The sequence below is a fragment of the Prinia subflava genome, chromosome 4 (assembly GCF_021018805.1).
Source record: "Prinia subflava isolate CZ2003 ecotype Zambia chromosome 4, Cam_Psub_1.2, whole genome shotgun sequence".
NCBI classification, from domain to species: Eukaryota; Metazoa; Chordata; class Aves; order Passeriformes; family Cisticolidae; genus Prinia; species Prinia subflava.
Window position 1 is genome coordinate 64,648,580 of NC_086250.1, and position 15,669 is coordinate 64,664,248.

A 15,669-nucleotide genomic window follows, 5' to 3' on the forward strand; every position below is an offset into this window, starting at 1 on the left:
AGCCTCAGGGCTGCAACAGCAACCTGCCTAAAGACCAGGTGGCTACAACCTAAATTTGTCTGAGTTACACTTCACTTTGTACAGTGGTGTTGTACATTGCCCATGCTTAATTATTTTGATATAGAAAGGCACAGCTGTAATTGCACTGTGCAGACTGAAGTATGTATGACTCCAGATTAATAATTCCATTTATAGGAGCAGGGGCCTGGGGTGAATGCAGAGTTCTGCAAGGTTTGGACACAGGATGGCAGACGAGGCCCTGGGGACACCAGCAGCTCATGGCCAGGTACTGAGACAGGGGCAAACCCAGGGGCTGGGAAAAGTAAACTTTAGGGGCAACAGCAGGAAAAAGTACAACAATATATATTACACGTAAAGTTTACAGTATTGAGCAGTCCCAGGTCCTTTTCCTCTGGGCATCTTTCCAGCCACTCTGCTCCCAGCCTCTAGGGCTGTCTGGGGTTGTTGTGACCCAGGTGCAGGACCTGACATTTTGTCTTGAGGAATCTCATGCAGTTGGCCTTGGTCCATCAATCCAGCCTGCCCAGATTCCTCTGCAGAGCCTTCCTACCCTGCAGCAGATCAACACTCCTGCCCAAATTGGTGTTGTCTGCAAACTCATTGAGGGTGCACTCAATCCCCTCATCTTGACTTTTTGTATAAGGCTTGTTCCCCTTTCTACCCATGGCAATATTTGGGATGTAACACCAGAACTTACAATTATAACATCCTAGCTTATATCACACCCAATTTTCAGTTGCTATCCAGTCCTACAATCTCAAAGCAACTTCTTGTCTCTCACCTGCCCTTACTGGCTCGTGCAGCTCCAAGTGCTGGGGGTTCTCAGAGTCCGAGAGCATGTTCAGGTCCCTAAAGAAAGCAATTAGAAGCCTGAGACAAAAGAAACTCTTTCCTCATACCCTCATTATTGTATTAAGTAGGTAAATGAATAGTGGTTCATGACAGAAAGCAGCTCCCAAGCATGGTCCCTTCTTAGCTGATATATATTTGCAATGCTATTAAAGAGCTGAGAAGAAAAGCTTCTTTTAAGGTGAAATCTTTAATGGATTTAATGCAAGTGTATGCATTTCTCATGATGCTTAAATGACTTTCATCTAAAGGGTACCGATTTCACTAAAAGTCAAGTTATTGCTAAATTACCTTCTTTTTCTAACACCAGTAAATTCAGTGAACTGTATGTTTGTCATGAGAGGAGATTGTGACCTGATAATGGAGTTATCATTGTTTATAAAAGCATAATTACTAGCATCTGATTCAGTTTATCTCTCCTTCTGACTTTAAGAGGAAAAACAGAACAAAAAGATCTCCCACAATCACAGTGAACTCTTGCTTATTATTACACTGATGCTTTGTGTTAACAAAGGTTCCACCTTAACAACTGTAAATTAAAATAAAAAAAATTAAAAAAAAAAAAATCAAAAGCCATGAAAAGCCAAAAAGAAATGGAAACAGAAAGATGGGGAAAAACTCACAGTCTTACACATATTTCTGCTTCCCCACTCTGCTGAATAATAATGCTCTGGACCTCTTCATAAGTTTTCCCTGTCAAGGGGATGCCATTCCATTCCAGCACCTGCATTCCTAAGAAGGGAAAACAGCAAGAGGTCAAGGGCTCAGCTTTTGACAAAGGCATCAGATAGATCCTTCTTGCCTTGCTTTGACAAGGCAATTTGATGTGACATTTAGTGAATGTTGTTCAAATGGCACAAGACATTAGCAAAGCCCTTTCACTTCACACTGTTGAATGTTATTGTCCCTTCAGCTATAACTTACCTGCTGAAACAAGACAGGAGATTAATTCTCTCTGATTCAAAGTATACATGCACTCTCCACAGTCTGGGTTACATGATATCGAAAAAATTTTCCAGTATCAAAAACATGCACACCTACCAGCATGGCAAGAAACCAAAACATTCCCTATATCAGGCATTTCCTGGCCAGCCATGGTCTTGGAAGATAACTGTTTCCTGTAGTGACAAATTGCTGCTAAGAAGCTGAGCCTCAGAATGGAATTAATTTGTGGATGTGATTGGATAATTCAAATATGTTTTCTTTTCTTTGTCACTTAGAAAAATACAAAAAAGTGAAGGCTGTTGGACAAACTGATTTTAGTGAAAAAAATGTGCCTCCACATTTCAAACATCAGCCTGGTAGTATTCAGGTTTAGATTTTTCTTCCGTATCTTTTCTCATAAAAAATTTGACAAAACAGAAGAATATACTTCATTGTGGAGGATATAAACAGAACTATATTAATCAGGCTGAAAAATACTGAATACTGATCTAATCTGCTGTGTCTTCCAAGTGTCCCAGGACTGAGTCAGGAGACTCAGTGTGGTTCAATGAATCTATATAAGGACGTTTTTTGCTCGGTATTTGCAGAGTCAATCCCTCTATAAATCATGTGAGGTATATTCTGATAAGATGAGAAATCTTTTGGTTAAAGTGAAATGCTTACACAAAGCAAACCCTAGATTCATATCTGGGATTTACAACTAAGGTTCTGAGAACTGGGTTCATGGTTTGAATTAGTCATAAGGAAGACTCCAAACAGATTAACTTCTCACCAATGTACAAGTGTCAAAATCCAAGCCTCAGGCTCTAGTGGGAAAAAATTGCTAAATGGGACAAGATAGTGAATTATTAATAGTTCACTAAAAGCAATGCATTACAAAACATCTGAAAACCACATCACCCACACAGCAAAGAAAACCACAAACACTTAGCTTGCTACCACTTACACAGATAAAACCAAGTCTTCACCTGGGTCATATTTTAATCTCAAAATCTTGTGCTGTTGCAGATAACAAATGGGAAAAATAATGAAGTGAAATGTGGAGATAAACTCATAGAAAAGCATGCTGCTAAATAAAATATAATGAAAAAATTTCAGGAATATATCAGACTAAATTATTTGACAATGAAAGAATATGAGAAGTAAACATACACATTTATATCCCAAAATTTTCCACATGATTCCATGAATTAGGAGTTGAAATATCACAATTGCTCATAACTGGTGTCAGCCAGAATTTATCATTTTGCTTGTAGTTTACAGAAAAACAAACTGCACAGAATGACTAAAAAGTAATGTTCAGAAGGCAGCAAAGCCAGCTGTCTAATGTCAAAATAGATTTTTTTTCCTAAAATTTAGCCCCTTTCATTTACCAGTCATGACTCAAAAACATGATCTTGCTTTTGCTTGTTAAAGCAGATCTGATTTTAAACTCAGTTCCTCTGGAATAAAGCAAGAGTAATTATGAGAAAATTCATTTCCCCCTGATTTTCAGTCGCACAAATATAAACACACAAGCCTGGTCTTTAGGCTTCTAGAAAAGAAGTAACTGAATTTTTTTTTTTTTTTTTTTTATGTGTGTCCTCATAATGGCATCATGGCATAGCATGTAATGTATGGCATTATGAACTACATGATCAAGACAAGCAAAACCACAACTTCCAGGTAGTGGCAAAGAGCAAGAACAAAAGTTGAAAGATTTAGATATTTGAGAGACCAGTTAACATCCTTTTATTAAAAAAAAAAAAAAAAAAGGAAAAAAGAAGTTTTATCGACAAAATACTTTGAGCTACTTGAGCCACTGTCCTGGGTTTATCACAGCCTGCTGGTATGGCTTCAGAAGAAATTTTAACAAGGGAGCAGTAAGGATATCATCAACAACTCACTTTAATTTAAAAGACTAGCAGGAAGTGCTTTAAAAAGTCTTGCACCACTGCAGTGCCAGGGTTTGGAAACCAAGTGTGATTTCCACTGCTGAGAGTTTCAACAGCGTGTGCAACTGCACTGCAGTCACTCACTCGGTCAGAAGGGGCACACACACATGAACAAAGCAACAAACTGAAAGGAAATGGAATTTCTACAGCCTTAGCTAACACAGAGATCTATTTAGGCTGTCAGTACAGGGGTATTTTCTTTTTATTGTGTGCCTTGTGGATCCATGAATGTTTAAAATCAAGTAATTTAAACAAGACTGAACTAATCACACTTATAGCCCTGGGGTCTAAAAAAAATGTAGGGAAGAAGCTGATTTCTCTTTTCTCAGCATGCAACTGCTATACAAATTTTGTTAAAAAAAAAGGATAATGTTACAAAGGAAACCTTTAGAAGGAATGTAAGTCTAATTAACAAAAAGAGGAAAAAAAAGTATTGAGAAATCACAAAAGTAATTTTTTTTTTCTAATATCAGTCACATTCTGTCACTGGTCTTTGGTAGTCAGGACATGAAAGTCACATTTTCAGAAGTTTGTATGCTTCAAGTCACCAGTTCAGTAGGTAAAAATTCCAAAAAAATAAGAAGATGAGAAAACTTGCATTGCTCCATGGAAATTATGATTGAGGAAGTACTAGTAATTGCCCAAATACATATTTTCTTCTATCATCTTTCTTTCATTATTATCTTATTGGGTGAGCAACAACTTATTTTTAGCAATATCAGCTCCCACACTCTCAATAAATATATCTTTCATTCCATCACCCGGCTGATAAATCTGTACTGTTTAACTGAATGTGGTGGTAAATGTAACATTCCTATTGATAAAACAGCACAAAACAAATTACAAAATATGCAGATAGACTAGGTCTTTATATTAGAGTTTCTGTCAATTGGAAAGCACAATATCTCAGTTTTCACCCATCTTACATGATTTCTAATATTTTCTCTCCTCTTCAGGCTCATCTTTCAGACATAAGCTAACCGCATGAATAAAGCTGAAATTGTAAAGAATCTGAAAATCATCCAAAGATTTGATTTCTCTAGATATGAGTCTTGACATCGTTGATTCAAATACAGAAATATTAAACCGAACCACTGAACATCTGTTGAATTTTATTCCCTTTGTAACATAATGTACAGTATTATAAAGTTAATCTCAGTCATTTTGAATACACTGTTATACTGCAGCCTCCCTTATTCAGTAGACCCAAGGCACCCAAGAAGTGGAAAAACTGTTGTTTGCTGTGTCACTAAGAGTTTGCAATTATTTCCAACTCGTATATAAAACCTATTAGTTTTCCATTCATTTTAAAGTCTCAGAACTGCTGTCCTAATGGAATTTAAAAATATCTAAATATTACAGTCTTAGAATACAGCCTCTGATTTTGATTGCACCATAGTTATACCCTCAGATTGCTGGGGTTCATTCTCTGCTTCTTCAAAGTTTGTATTGTTTATTCTTATGCATAATAAACATGTCACTTTGAATTGCATCTTTCACTGATCTAATGCTCACAGAGGAAAATGAAATTAGACTCTATAAACTAGCATCTTCAATCAGTAAAATGTGAATATTAGTGTCTTTCTATATTATGTAAGAATTAAAATTCAAAAACATGACTTTGAAATCCCAAATAGTGCTGTAAAAGTTAAATGTGCACTCAGAATAAGGAGAAACAATATAAACTTTCAGTCTGACATTCAACAATAAATTAGTTTATGTTCTTTGCTCTCCAGTTATTTTTCTTTTATTTCTAAAACTTTTTGATGGTTGAAAATAGGTTGATGAAATTGAATGTGTTAATGTATTTCCCCAAACTGCTGGGCATGAATCACACCAAAACTCATTATTTTCTGTAGAAAATAATACCTTAACTTCCTCTTCCATTCGTCATTCACACTCAGGCGGAATATTTTCGACTTAATACAATAATTAATACAATACAATAATACAATATAGACAACATTTCTTAAAAATGGATATGTTGTTCATTGAGTAAAAAAAAAAAAATATATATATATATATAACGGACCCTCTTATGCCTCATGGCTGTTATACTACTATAAAATGAATTCATAAAAGCATGGCCAGAGCAAATTAACCTTGTATTTGAGGTGGCATTTTGGCATTTTTTGGCAGCTATACACCTCACCATTGCCTTCAGATTTAGATATGTACTGGCACATGATTCCATAGATCAGTCTGAACTCTGCTAGAGCAACAAGTGATGATCTGCTTCTTTTTGTGTGATCTAACTGAAGTTCTGACAAGTTAAATGAAGCTTAGAGTTACTGTTTATGAAAATAGGTATGACATAACTGATAAGTTTATAGTGCTTTCACCATTACTACTATATCCTCAAAGATTAGTTTTGTTGCAGACAGATGATCAATTATAACATTCTGAATAAAATATTGTGGTGCATTGTAATTATTCAGTGTTTTAGAAAAAACAGTGCTTTTTTTGCAGCTTAGTGTCCACTGAAGCTATAGAGCAGAGTGCATTCACTTTGTTTTCAGTAACATCATAGAGGAGATTATAATGATTTTGCTACAGAAACGAGCTTCCTGTAAAGTGCTGTAATTGACTTGGAATTCTTAAACATTTCATTATTAGGCTGTGCTCAGAAAAGACTCCTCTACTTTTAAAAGCAGTATGAATTCAGACTTTTTAAATTAAGAAATAATATATGGTAAAATGAAAAATCTGTTAGTTCCAAGTCATTTTATGATTCACCTAAACATTAGTGAACAATGAGGCTGCAGGAATTTCTCTTTGCTGTCTCTTTCATGAATTATAAATAGCTAAAACCATTTACCTGGGAGTTTAATGCCAGATATGAATTTAAACTGGTATATCCTTGCCTGCATTATATATTTAAATTTGTGGATTCCGAATACAGTGAGGTTTATTTCAATTTCCCTTTTTGAGGAATAATTTATTCTTCTTTACACAAATGCAGTTCTGTTAGGCTTCATTCTTTCAGTTACTTCTGTGAATGGAGTGATATTTGGGTTTGGAACTTTCCTTTGCAGGGGCAAGAATCACATGTCATGAGATGCAAAAAAACCAGTTCTTGTGGAAGCTACAGCGCATGTCTAAAGAATCACTCTTTCTTTATTAGCTAGTTTCTATTCTGCCTAAGAATATAAATCATTACAGCAGACATGCCAGACAAAGACTACATAAAACATTGTTCTGTTGTGGTCTCTATTGAGAGAGAGGTTTCTAATTTCTCAAAGATTTTCCAATGGTCTTTGGAGTCTGAGGTCACTTGGTTTGTTCTGCCCACAGAAGTGACTGAGGGGAGCTCCAGCCTTGGAGCTTCCTCCCAAGGGGAACTGGAGGGGCAGGCACTGATCTCTCAGGTGACAGGACTCGAGCAAATGGCATGGAGCTCTGTCAGGGGAGTTAGGCTGGATATTAGGAAAAGGAACAGGCTTTTCATGGCAGTGGTCACAGCACCAAGGTTGCCAGGACTATTTGGACAAGGTTCTCAGGCACACGGTGTGGTGCTTTGGACTGCTCTGTGCAGGGGCAGGCGTGGGACACTCTGTGATCCTTCTGGGCCCCTTCCAGCTCAGGATATTCTATCATTATATCCTATGATTCCATGAATTAAACAGGACTGAGAATTTATGTATGTAGAACTCCCAGAAGAATTTTGCTGGAAGAAAAGGGTGATTCATGGCGCATAGGTTAGCATGTCATCAAGATCCTAACTCATTAAAATGCGGTTTCACAGGTAAGGAAAAGCAGATTAAAAAAGACAAGGCAGAACCATACTTTAGCAAAGCACTGACTAAACCAAAGTGCAGCCTGAAACTATAAAAAGACTGGCAGGAAGATAAAGAACAAGGCAAAGACCCTGAGATAAGGAAAAAAGGACAAAGAGTAACCCAGCAACATTATCCAGAGTTTCACAGGGGTATGAGGTAGAGAAACAAATGATAATTATCTGCTTCTGAAAGTGTGCAAAAGGCACATCTCTGAGACCATCACACAGTTGTCAACTTGTGAACCCAGAGGGTGAGAAGTGGACTCAGCAGTTGGCATCCCTTGCTCTCTGGACACACCAATTACACATGCACATCCTGGTGCTTGGGAGAGAATGGGTATATTTGAAAAGTACAACAGAGAAAGAACTCCCGCCAAAGAAAAATTGCTCTTAAAGGAGGACCTAAACATGCTGAGTCTCTTGGGGCTTCCTGAAGAGGCTCTCCTCACGTAGATCTGGGGGTCTAACCCTTGCTCAGTGAATTCCTTGCTGGTGTCCAGCAATGTCACCCCTGGGGGACTACAGGGGCCAATTCAGAAAATAATGGAATTATTAGGATAATTTAAATACTGAAAGCATGCTAGGAATGAGCAAAGGCCATGGTTATGTATTGCATGCCAATGTTACTTAAGGTCATATAGAGACAAGGACAGAAAGTTTTTGTGACTCACAGTAAGCAAACACCACTGTTTAAACAAAAAGTCAAGCCTTAATGAGAATGGCTGAAGACCTTAAAATGCCAGTCTGTCACATGGAATAGAGTGAGATCTTCACTTGATGTGTTCTAATAGGAGTCACTCTGTTGATAATCATCCTCTGTACTCTGAGAGTAATTTTACAGTTCTGACACTATGTGTTTATTCAAATATAAAGTAGAATTTACTCACTATTATCACAGTTGTGAGAGTCATGTAACCTGAAAGGTAAAGAAAGTGAATACATATTTCTGGCCAATGCTATGCAGTTCTCATCTCCTGTATGTATCTATTTTTCATATAATGCATGTAATTTTTCTTAAAAAAAAATTTTTTTGGAAATTATGCTCTTCACAATAAGGTAAATCTTCACAATAAGGTAAATCTATGATATTGTCTCTGAATCATCTTGTTTGTGTTCTAAATCAAGTTGAGCTAAATTTTTCTGTAATTGGAATGACTTTATTTAAATGAACATGTTCTATGTTTCTCTTGTAGTAGCTAAATGTATGTTTGTACAAATTTCTGACACATACATGTCCATAGCTGCAGAAAGTATGCAGAGAAAATTTGTTTGATTATTGGCTGGTTCAAAAGACCACAAGTGAAACCACAAGGGAACCACAAGTGAAAATACACAGAATTATATTTTTTTTATTCTTCTTCATCTAATTGTGAACAGACTTAGAACAATAGAGAAAAGAGAATGAAAAGCAGTATGTATGTCTGTGGGGAATAAACTGTCATGCACGCATGCATATGGATACTTTGGTTTTACCTTCTTTTGAGCTTAGAGTCAATGTACCAATTTTTGACTGTAAAAAGGTACGTGTCTTGCCTCAGCAGCTGCCTAGGAATTTTGGCCAGCTAATTAATAAAGAGAGGCAGGTTCCTCATAGGATGGCTCATCTCAGCTGACACTTACTTGGAATGAGATGAATCACATCCCTTGGGTAACTTTCTTCCACTTATGGTTAGAAAAAGAGCCCATAATACAAGGTGAGGTAAGATATTTACTTTTCAGACACCTAAAAATATGTGTACTGATTCCCTCTTTTGTCATCTAAAGTGATAAATCTGTCCTAGAAAATGAAAAGGACTTTTTTTTTCCTTAGTTTAGCAAACCGACAGCTGTGCTTTATCAACGAGAAGAAGAAACTGAAAGATAGTGAAATTCTGGTGAAGGGAATTAATGGGGCACCATCAGAGACTGAGCTGTTAGTGCTGCTTCTGCTACAAGCAGCCAGGTGAGCAGCACAAGGACACCAAATAGTCCCTTTGTGCCTCAGTTTCTTTATGTGTTAAAAGGCACAGTGGAAAGATAATTAACTTTGAGATGTCCAAGTGACAAATGCTATTAGCTAAGTGCATGAGAAATCTTACCAACAACAGAGTTTTAGGAGGTAGCACTTCTGAATTATTAAGGGCTGAGTATTAACTCTCCAACTTCTCTACCCCTATAAGTCATTCATACAGGAATTTAGTGATAAAGGTTAGGATTATTCAACTTTAAGAAGTACCAGTTCCATATGTGCTAGAAAAATGAGAGACACTAATAATTATCTGTTAGAACTAATAGTCATTTTAACAGAAAGCTGAAAAACTGCAGGATTTCAGTTTTCAATAATTACTTGTTCTTCCAAGTTTAATGATAAATGTAGGCACAATGTTCATTTTTAGGGACATCTGATTAGCAAAATTAATGATAGTTCAATTTCAGTGCTGGATTCAGAGCAAAAAAGTTTCCCCATGATGCTAAGGCTGCTCAGGTCAGCCAAGACTAGAGATCCCAAAGTAGCTTTCCTGGAAGCTCAAGCATTGCCTTGCACAATCTGAGTTAGGAACTAAGAATCAAAAAAAATCTGATTTGGTTGAATGTGTTTTGGGAGTAGATTTTATGAGTAGAATCAGAGAGATCTAATTGATGCAGATATAAAAACTTGTGCATGGTCATACTTAAGAGTGCAGTTCAACTGGCTGGACTGGGTTTGATGTGATAGGGTGATCTCTTCCCACCTCACTGCAGGGGACTGAGAGAAAGGCAGCGTGGGGCATAGCTGCCTACCAGGGTAAAACCACACTTATAGAACTGCAACATGAATTAAGAAAGGAAAGTGAGCCCCTGTAATGACTGTCATACATCTTAGTGAGAGTAGTCCATGATATGCAACTAAAATTGTCCTAAAGATAAAAATACAAAATATTTAAATTTATTTTCAAATTAAATAATATGAAATAATTAATATTCTCCTCACTACCTTAGAATGTAATTCTGTTGATGTTTACACATCTTCAACATACTTGTTACTGAATATTTTTTTATTAACATCTCTTTATACTAATTTGATCTGCAGTACTTGATCAAAGAAGTAGCATTATTCCTTCAAATAGGTTCATTGTAATAAATGTAGAATTCATGCATGACAAAATAGCATTGCAAACAAATGATGCAGGATTACACCCATACCTTTGTCATTCTCTGTCAGGTTCTTTAAAAGAAATTTGAATGCACAATTACTGAAGCTATTCTGTACATGCAAGATGGGATTGTGATTATCTGGCAGCTATATACCTAATCAACTTCTATGAATGCTCACACACATACTGATTAGGAGCAGCTGCTATTTCTTCTCATTATCTACACTAAAACAAATGGTCTCTTAGCAGCCAGTCCCTGTGTTTTTATGTTTCTTACAATCACAATTAATGTACTGAATTCATTGTGTAAGCACCAAGAAGACAAGCAAAACAGACTTATGATACCACATTCCTTGACTGATAGCTCTAGCTGTAGAAATGAGATTTGTGCCTCTCCAAGGAAGCAGTTTCCTCGTGGGAGAATTGCTGTTACCTCAAGCATGAAGACAGACACAAGAGTGCCCTGCAAGGCCCTGCTTGCAGCTGATGTCCAAGGAGGACTGGGCTGGTAGTTCAGGGCTCACTTTCAAGCCTCCTGAAGGCACATAGGAGCTCTTCTGCTGAAGAAACAGCACCAAAACCCATAAGGAGTAAGACAGCCTAAGAGATGTTTATGGTTTTGAGGTGGGGCAAAAGATGAGAGCTGGGCTTGATGGAACTGTGGCAGGTACGGATAGGAAAGGTGCTGGAAAGATGTGTGCCCAGCCTGAGTGTTCTGTGACCATGGGGTGCTGCAGGTTCTCAACCCACTGCTCCTGCCACTGCACAGCAACCAGAAACTGCTGCCCAAACAGGCAACCCCTTGTCCTGTAACTACAGCAGCAATCAGCCTGGCTACTTTGATGCTGTCACAGTCTCCACTCAGAAACTGCACACTAGCCCTAAGACAAACTCTGTCCCCCTTTCTTCAAACTTGAGTGTTTTAATTACACATCAAAACCACATTTAAACACTGAACTGTTACCAAATTCTCAGCACTGCTTCCTCACTTTAACCCCACTGGGTATTGCAACAGCTTATTCTCTTTCAAATATACACCCAAGTGAGATAGCAAGCATTATTTTTTAAACTGCCAAATATAAGTGTTAAACTGACATTTTATCTGTAGACTCAAGCTCAAATGTATATGGTGGGCCAACAAGGACAAAGATTTTTCACTTCACTGCTTAATCATTTAAGACATCTTTCCTTTCACCAAAGCTATCGAACATGTCTGAATCTTTTTCCCAGGTGTCAAATATTAAAATTATTAGTGTCAAACAGCTTTTGAGAATAAAACAATAATCCCTGCTTTTTTTACATCAAACCTTTAAATATTCTTCCCCAGGCAAACACACAAAATATAGCTGCTGTATTTAACAGAATAAAAATTACATATTTTCTTTATTCTACAGAAAATTTAAATTAAAAGACCCTCCACTCAAAGCTGAGCAATTGCATATGTGAAATATTGTGAATCAGTTATACAACAAAGGGTAAAAAAAAAGCAAAAATATATGCAAGAAGTAAAAGATGCCAATTGAAACTGCAAATCCCCCAAACACACTGAATACAATAGAAGAGTGAGTCACAAATTATATTGTATCCTTTAGAGATGAAAGTATTTGAGCAATTCTCCTTTGGTGAAAAGTATCTAAGTAATTGTTACATTGCATGAACTCATCCCATTTCAAAGTCATATATCTTCACCAAAACTAATAATTATTTTCTCTAAAAGTAACAAAACATATTCATCTAATTTGATTTTTTAAATAGATGATAATAAATACTGTATTGAATTATTGAATCATAATATCATAGAATAGTTTGTGTTGGAAGGGACTGTTAAGATAACCTGGTTCCCAACTCCCTGCTATGGGCAAGGACACCTTCTACTAGGCCAGGTTGCTCAAAACCCCATCCAAACTGATCTTGAAACATACAAAACATTTTAAAGAAAATAATAAAACTCCAATCCCTTTCCCCCAGTCCATTCCAGTGAATAGAAGCAATAGAAATACAATTTCCAATCTTTTTTCCTTCTTTGTCCTTTGCTTGGAGGCCTTCAGGAACACTCCTAGTTCTATTGTATCTCTCTTCACAGGAAAATGAAAATAACCAAGCCTATAATGCATCCTGAAAATCTATAAATGTAAACTGCAGATGGAAAATTGGTTTCATTCAGAGATATGTCTCTTCAAAGCATGTAGTTTTACAAATTGGAATTCATCAAACTGATCATGATTTTACTTGTACCACTGAATTCAGTGACAGCTGAGAATGCAGTATGATTTACAAATTGCAATTCTAATACTAATGCTCACATTCCACCTAGGGATGATGCTACTGGGAGGGCAGGCTCAAATAAGCAAGAGGAGCTATTGCATCTTTTAAGATATATAAACATAATCCATCTATACAGATATCACAGAGAGGTATGTTTAATTTATGGTATCTGGTGGCTCATCTGATCAAAGAGATACACTCATATGTTTTCTTACCTGTTTTTCTTCCTGAAGAACATGACTGCAATCAGGTCATCACTAACAGAGTTTTCAGGAATAACAATTGTTTGCAGTATTACTCATTATGGCAGTCATTGTAATAGTCCATAGTCTAACTCCTTTTTGCTAAAATACTCTGCAAGTGCACACATGCTGATGTAAACCCCTTGGGCTAAATATTTTGTTGACATAATCACGATTTCTACTGAAATAGATAGCTGTGTCCATGCAGCTGTAGCAGTAAACTTGCTTAAGGATGGTCTAGAATAATTTATGTGACTGACAGAATAGCTAGTTAAATTTCACCTATAAACAGATCAGAACACTTAGGTGCAGTAATTTAGTTTTATGTGCTGCTATATTGATGCAATTGAGGAAGCTGTGAGATGACCCCAGTTCATAAATTTAAAGCCATCAAATACAGAAATCTTTGTATTACCCATGGGGATTATTATGTCTTCAGCTTTAAAAAATGCATATTGTATCCAAAGATATGTGAATAAGGATACTGAATGAGAAATTCTCCGTGTGAATCATTAACAAATATAGGTAGATCCCTTTTTAGATGCCTTGCAAAAGCATTCCTACAAAACCCATTCAGAATTTGGGAGCTGGGGGTTGTCCATTAGGTGGCACCAAATTTTTCCATATCTATGGAAAGCACAGGCAACAGAGAAGTGTTGTAGCTGCCAGATGCTCTCCTAGCTAGTCTCCATTCAAAGACAGAACTTCTGAGGTGGCATTGCAGCCCATCCATGTGCCCCATTGAAGGGTCTTCAAACAGATAGAGCAGTGTGTGCTCCATGCTCATCTGCTGTAAAGCTGTTTTTATCATACCTGTCAGCCTGCCTGCATCAGATTCAACAAGGATCACGGTCATGCTTGAAGGTATTTTCACTTCCTGCTTTGGATCTTCACTCCTTCCAAAACAGAGGGAAGTGTTTTCCTTGTCTCATGTTCTCTACAGCTATTTAATCAGAAGAAAGCCTGTGCTTTGCAAATAATCAGTCAGCTTCTACTGTGTGAATTGCAGAGGTATTAGTATCACTGAGATAGGCTGATACTTCTAAGAATACTACAGTGGTCTGTGAATAAGATGATGAAAGATTTATATTTTCTTTCTTTAGCACTGTCTAGGACTAAAATTGTTTTTACTTCCCCATTAGCAGCAGTCATGAAAGTACTTTCCTAGAATTTTAATTCATTTTATCCCTTCACACTGTCAGAAACTCTCAGCTCTTTCTATTCATTTACTTCAGACCCATCTGAAAAGTATAATCAGTTAATTTAATGCATAACTTTGCTTTAGTTAGACATAAGTCAATGCTTATTTCTACTTAGCAGTTCCAAAACTGTCTGTATGAGCAGCAAATGTATGAATTATATGGATTGATTCCACTTCACCCACACTATGACAGAACTCATTTAGCAAGCGTAGAGCTCACACCATGATGAGCATTGCCTGGAATGACTCATTTCCTTTTACTGTCATCTTAAAGGTTAATTTCATGGGGTGCTCTTCAGCACATTATCTAGTAACTAAGAAATAATGAAACCTGCTGTTCATTGTGCTGACTGGGCAGCACCTGCAAACAGCCCTGTCATTGCACATGGGCAGGTAAATGGCACTCATCCTCCCCATGAAAATAGATTCTAACATTGAACATATATCATGAATACAAATGATGAACATGGGAGTTTGCTTTTCACCACACTGCTTTTCTCTGTTTTCACCTTCACTCTAAGCAGATCATCCTAATGTCCTTTTTTCCTCCTTCCTGCTCTTTTAAACCTTGTGCCTGCCATAACATGCAGCCTAACCTTCCAACACAGGCCTGTCTCATATTTATTGTGCATTTTTAATGCAGTCTGACTGCACATGAGCTGTATACAAGTTCAGAGGCCTGGGTTAAAGCCACTTGGGTGCTGCTGTGCAATACAGCAGTTGCTAGCAGTCTTCTGGCTCTGATAAGTGCTCAAAAGGAGAAATGGCCTCTGAAAGTTGGACCCTCATGGAACAGAGCTTGTGGGCACTACCAAAATTAACCCTGCTTGTCTAAGTATCTTTAAAGGCTGTTCCAGACATGCTTCCTCCTGACGTGAGCTGTTTTGGAAGGGGAAGGGAGCAGAAAGCACATGAGCAAGCAAAAAGATTCCAAATCTTTTCCGTTTCTTTAATTTGAGTTTCTTCTTGTAGATGTGTATCACTGTGTCTCTACTCTGTCCTTACTGGCCTCCTAGCAATAAATTTATGAAAAGGAAAGAAAAACAGATCAAGCCAACAGACAATCCTTTACTCTTCCAAAGACTAAGGAACCACTCGTAGTAGTACAAGCACTACTACAGGATGATTGTTCTTTATCATCAAATTACCTGTATCATCTTTAAGGCTTTCTGGACTTTTTAAGATTTAATACTTCTTGGTTATAGGCATGCCCTTTTGGTTTGGCAGCAATGAGTCTCCAGGGAAAGGTCCCTTACAGTCAAAATTCATAGGTATATGCATAATATTACATAGGTAAGTGGATCTTCAGTGGAATTCTTGG

General features: G+C 37.2%; 1 protein-coding gene across 1 annotated transcript in view; it reads right to left on the reverse strand.

The window, feature by feature from the left end:
- The window catches only part of PCLO (piccolo presynaptic cytomatrix protein), a 318,813-nt gene that overhangs the window by 79,570 nt on the left and 223,574 nt on the right, over window positions 1–15,669 (reverse strand). Inside the window, exons 12-13 of the mRNA XM_063396987.1 lie at window positions 1,494–1,602; window positions 803–870 (exon numbers count right to left, since the gene is read on the reverse strand). Coding sequence (XP_063253057.1) covers window positions 803–870; window positions 1,494–1,602 — 177 coding nt within the window. The remainder of the gene's footprint in view (window positions 1–802; window positions 871–1,493; window positions 1,603–15,669) is intronic.